Source organism: Cyrtonyx montezumae, unplaced genomic scaffold (genome assembly GCF_038088225.1).
Source record: "Cyrtonyx montezumae isolate F1298 unplaced genomic scaffold, pur_monq_1.0 scaffold_3, whole genome shotgun sequence".
Classification (NCBI taxonomy): Eukaryota; Metazoa; Chordata; class Aves; order Galliformes; family Odontophoridae; genus Cyrtonyx; species Cyrtonyx montezumae.
Window position 1 is genome coordinate 31,232,420 of NW_027072034.1, and position 6,000 is coordinate 31,238,419.

General features: G+C 38.4%; 1 protein-coding gene across 1 annotated transcript in view; it reads right to left on the reverse strand.

Annotated features, from left to right (window-relative positions):
* LOC136053049 (pinopsin-like) overlaps nt 1–5,283 on the reverse strand; it is a 72,681-nt gene extending 67,398 nt beyond the window's left edge. Inside the window, exon 1 of the mRNA XM_065743618.1 lies at nt 4,947–5,283. Coding sequence (XP_065599690.1) covers nt 4,947–5,283 — 337 coding nt within the window. The remainder of the gene's footprint in view (nt 1–4,946) is intronic.
* Between the last annotated feature and the right edge of the window lie 717 nt (nt 5,284–6,000).

Here is a 6,000-nt window from a genome sequence, read left to right on the forward strand (position 1 = left end):
GTGCAGTAGTCGAAGACACAGCATATGAAATCACATCAAAATATCGAGAAGAAAATTATTCATTTAATGTTGCAGGAAGGCCGAACTTCAAACCAAGAGCAGCTCTGGTTCTCATTCTCTGGCCATTTACAAGGGAATAAATCAATAATTGCTTTAATGTGACTGAAAAGTTTATCTGCCCCCATAGTTCAAAATTACAGGCTTTTTAAAAAGATTGAAGTCCTCAATTAGATAGGACATCAGTTCAGAAATAGTCATAAAGATATATTTGCAAACTTTTCTTCAATTAGAACATGCTGAAGAGCACAGCCCTATCTTGCATACAGCACAGGGACATGGTACTGTGTGGAAGACATGGCTTCACATCACTCAGCTTTCACAGGAAAACCACCTGTTGTTTTAATTATCATGAAGAATGAGGTAGAAATAAAACAGTCAGACATCTAAAAACATGAGCTAAGAGGTCAAGAGTCACAAAAATGTCATTGTTAGTGATGCACCTCAAAACTCTCCAGCCATAGAATCCAGTGCTGGTTTTTCTAGGCTGGAGAAGGCTTCATTTTTAACACAGTTGAGTCTACTTAATACTTCATTCTGATATAGAATAAAGTAGAAATTCTGAAAATGCACTCTGGAAGTTGTCCATACCCAAATGCTGCTTGTTCTACATCTTTGGGAAGTCCACAGTGGTACAAATATCTTGGGAAAAGATTACATTTTCCTCAAAGTTTTAATCTGTCCAGAAATGTGAAGTGTTTAACAGGGCATTAGAGACAGTATGTGTGAGATGGTCAAAGCTGCATGACTAACTTATTCTTAGGTTGAGATTTCATTTTGTATATATATGGTCTCTGTGAGAATGTTTTACTAAATGATGTATTTTCCTAAATTAAATTTTAATGCTGAATCATTACATAATATATTTAACAATTATTTCTTCAGCCTGCTTGCAAAGTTTACTCAGAGTTCACTTGGGAACATGTGTCCTGTCCCTGTGTCCCTTTCCATGTTTGCTTGAGTGTATAACCATGAACCTGTCAAACTGTGTCTAAGTGGTGGGTAAGAAGAACAAATTCATGAAATCCATCAATTTCCCCAGCTCTGTGACGTGCAATTTCCACTACAGTGACCTACTTGACGGAGTTGCAAACGTGTGCAAGCACCAAGGGAAAATCATTTATGACAGGAATAGCCCATGTTTTCCTTCCACTAGTTCCATCCTTATGCTCCCCAAAATGAAGTCCCGACAGCTCTTGTGCTGCTGCATCAAGTCTTATGAAATTTACTGTTCTCCTTAGAAAACACATTACGTGCTTATTGATCAGCATCTGCACTGCCCATTAGTTTCTAAACCATCTGCCTTCAGAGAACAGTTTGAAAGCAGACGTGTAGAAATCAACAAGCAAATAAACAAAACACCTACGCTTTGTCCATATTTTTTCCATTGTGCCCATGGCAACTCCCTGGTACTGGTTCTTGATTCATGATTTTTAAGTTCCCAGGGCAAGCAATGAATTATCCAGTAAAGACTAATTCCACAGCAGCTCAATTCCACAGTCAGCAATGTCGATTGTACTGTGGATTTTGCAAGGAAGAGGATCTGATCTGCTTTGCAGATCACCCCTCAGGGAAACATTTATGTGATTCTAAAAGAGATAAGGCACTTCAAATAAAATGAGTGATCTATGGCCACATATTTGCATTTCAAACAAACCTCATCTTCCTACTTTAACTGTCTCACTGGCCTCCAGGCTACAGACAGGTAAAGCCTTCACTCTCAGTTTTAGACAGGAAGAAGGTGGCTTTCTCAGCACCACAGAACAAGTATGAAAAAAACAAAATAACCACATAAATTCCACTCCTTCTCAGATGAGATATAAAAGGTAAATTACTTTTTAAAATATTTTTACAACTTGAAGTTGTTTTTTGTGTGTTTTACACATTGTCAAATAATTGCCAAGTCATGAGGCTTGGTTGCCCACACTTTGGTTCAGGAAAGTGCAATTCTATTGAAGCTGATAAATTTCTATAATGCCATCTGAAATTCTGGTCCTGTAAATAAGTTTGTCTCAGTAGGATAGACTGGGAAGAAAAAAAAGATAATGATTTTAAAGGGTTTATTTCTGCTAAGCTTGATGTTGAACTTCAGTTCTTCTTTCCTACAACATTATTCTCTCTATGGATCCTGAGCATTGGGCTCACTCCTCTGAGTTCTGACAGGCTGAAACAAGACAGAAGGGAGGCACAACAGAGAGTATGGTAATTTTCAGTTAATAGAAAGCATATAACTTTTTAGACACATAGCTAAAGGATTGCAAGAAAGCGTTAGCAATACAAATAAATGCTCTCCTCAGTCACATATGATGCATTCATACATGTTCCTTTTATAAAGCAGCCTTTTGTATTGTAGCCATTATTTTGTATTATTCGTAGTTGTTGCAATTATGTTTGTAAATCTAATCCATGTTGTCACTCACAGTGTATCCATAGTGATCAAGACAAATGCTGTGATCTAGACCGGACTACATCAGTGCCAGAAACTCATCTAGCTGACAAATAATTTCCTTATCTTCTGTGATTGCGCTGTGAGGTCTTATGCCACCAGCTTATGATACAGAATATACCTATTTTTCCTCCTTTCAGGTCCCTGAATCACTATGCTATGTTTTACGGAAGCCAAGAAAAAGAATGATTTTTTTTTTTAAGGAAAAATTCAAATTCAAATTCAAAGCAAATACCTCTCAGATCATTTTCCGAAAACTGAGAAAAAAAATAACCATTCCCATTACTGTGTCACTAATATGTTGGGATATTAAATGCTCAGACTACAGTGCTTGATACACACATGAGATGCAAAAGAGTAGTACACTTAGGAAATTTGTTTTTGGGCACTGTGAGGAACTGAAATGCTATCAGCCTGCTGCACGCCTACATTAGATCTTCTTTAGCATATCTTAGGGTACTTAATTTCAAGAAAAGTATGAACAGTGGTATTTATCTACAGATATAAGCTGTCCATAGAGATGAGTGAATATTAAGCCACCTGCTACTATTATTTGCTTTTACTTGTGTTATTTACCAGATAACCTTTTTTAAATAAATTCTGCCAGCAAACTTCTTCAGTATGCCCTTTATGCTCTGTTACGAAAACCACATAGTGAGTGTTGCAAGGCTTTGCAAATGGAATTGTGAAAGAATATCTTTAACACTGTTGGGAAAAGTTTCCATGTGCACAGTTCAGTAATTGCCACCAGTACAGCAGTCCCAGCCTGCACAACCACTCTGCTATCAAATGAAGAACCAGTCAGTGAAGCTGAAGTTAGCGCTCTGGGTTTTGTGCTTTTGTTTCCTTGCTACTTCTCTGTCAATCTAACCCATTTTTAAAACTGCACCAGGCCCTTTCACGTGAACGCTGGCATCACTGCAGCAGAGAAGCCTGCCATTCGTCTGATTTATACAGTCAATGTGAAGAATCAATCCACAAGCAAGTTTCTACAGAATGACTTTGAGAAAGCTGTTTGCTAAAGCTCCAGACAGCTAAGGGACCAGGTGTCTACTTCAGTGCTCACAAAAATGGAAAGAAAATATGGAAAGACATGGTTTTTTTTTAGATCTGCACAAATTAAAACAAACCACCATCCTCCAAAACCAAGCTAATGTGTTGGTGATAATGGGGTTTATTTTTCGATAGCTAAAGCCTGTGCTGTTAGGTTATACAGCTTTGGGCAAAGCAGAAGCTTCCCATGGGAAACTGCCAGGTTGAAATAACTGTTATTAGTGAAGTACAAGCTTGTGGAGGGGAAGGGCACCAGAGGAGAGAACACAGTTAGAAACAGCAGGAGTTTACAATTCAAGTAGAACAGAGGAGGTTTGGATCTGCATTCTGACTCTTCATCAAGGGTTGATGAAGTGCTGCTTAGGCCAAAGCACCAGTATGATACACACCTGAGCATCAGTGGGAGAAGACCCTTGGATGTGCTCAGCTCTATCCTGGTGGCCTGGAGGCCATCGAAGCAAGGGTGTAAAGCAAGACAGACTGGGTCTTGCAGTCTGACTGAGAGTCGTGTGAAGACAGACAGCCACAGGACAGGTTATATCTTAGCAGATCTATTTTGACATAGGAATAAATGCACCAAGGGTCACAGTATGGTTGTGCAATCATAAAAATGATTGGCCGCCTTGGAAGGACAATGGCTGTCATCTGTCTCTTCTTTTTTCTGTTTTATCGTTTTATAATGTAAGTAATAACTTTCACTTAAGAATTTAAATATCATACAGCAAAAGCCTGTTGTGGGAAATGTTTTCTCTGGACAGAAAAGGGATGCAAAGATACTATTTAACTACAGCTTTGATGCACACTTCGAGTATTCTTGACATGTAGCCCCATGACTTAATTTGTTATTGAATCTGCATTATGTAATTTTCAAATAAAGATTAGATTTTGCTCTGGGGGAAAACAGAAAGCATCTAATGATAAAAACTGTCATTATCTGGGACAAAAGGGAATTCATGTTATAGATCAATAGATAATTACAAATGACACATGGAGGACTTTCATGAGGCTTTGTTTGTGATGTAAGCAGTGCTGAAGGGACTGTTTACTGTTGGCACAGATATTCGTGAAAAAGAGGAAAGTGCAATGTATGTTCACACACTCTGTTATAATTCCTTATTCCAGAATGAATTCCTCTTTTCTAGATGCCATTTTCAGCTCTTAAATAAGTTCTTTAAAAAAATTGGATATGTTAAGGAATATTTATCAGCGGTCCACTATTTTATAAAGCCTTCAGTTAAGATGTTTTACACCATGAATTTCACTTCTGTTTTACTGTAACAAGGAAACAAAAGCATTGCTCTATTTAACCATACTGTAACTAACTCATTGAGTTGCTTCATTAACCTCTGTTGAAAAGAATAGGATAAGAGAATTATCATTGAACTCTTACCAAAGCAGGAATTGACAAAGCCATACCACCTACAACCATGCTCCCCTCCAATCCATTTGCCGTGGATGTTAGATGCAAAACTCAGCGTAGTACCCGATATGCACACTAGCATGTCACTGATACTGATGTTCAGGAGGAGCATGTTGACAGGGTTACGGAGGGTTTTAAACTTGCAGAAGAGGATGAGGACGATCAAGTTATTCAGGAAACCGAAAAACAAGATAAACCCAAGAAAAACAGCCACTACTGTGTGCCCACTTCGTGAGAGTCCAGCCCTTGGATCAACAGGATCTGTAGTTGCACCAAAGCTCAGGTTGTATGTCCAAGTGTGGTTCATTTCGGACTTTGCCACAGGTAGGTGAGGGCAGAGACACCAGGTGTCCTGTGCTGAAGTCCTCTGTCAGTTTCACAGAGGCATCCCCCCATTACAAGTCAAATCATTTCAGGATTCTTGTGATCTTCACTCAGCTGAGGAATATTTTCCTGCATTACCTTTCAGTGGTCAGATCTGCATGGGGTTCCAGGGCATGAAAAACAAGCAATGTCATCAGATTCATATTTATTCTTAAAAAATGGGATCATCTTACATGATCTTTTTTGACGCTTAGACTGGAAGGTGTCTTAAGAGGATGCTTCAACATGGCCTCTTCCTTCAGAGCAAATGGGAAACCCTCCTACCAATGGCTGATACTGTTGTTTCTTCTGCTAACATGTATCTCTGAAAAAAAAGAAAGAGAAAAAAAATGGTAAAAAAAACCAAACCACAATTATTTCCATATCAAGACTAAAGTCAGTGTATGATTTAATTACAGCATCTCCCTCTTTGAACTTTAACAAAAATTCCTCAGTCTGTTGAGTTTTCACTCTGATTTTCAACAGAAATATCAGTTTGTGGAAGTTCCCTTGGCTATTTTAAATAGCCCCATTTCTCAGTTTATCATGAAAAAGGCTGTGCAAACCTTTCTAGTAAAGTTCCTCAGAGGAGAAAAATGCTTGCAATACTTATCTTTCACCATACTTTCCCAGAGGAGAAATCTGTATCATCTTCTATGGC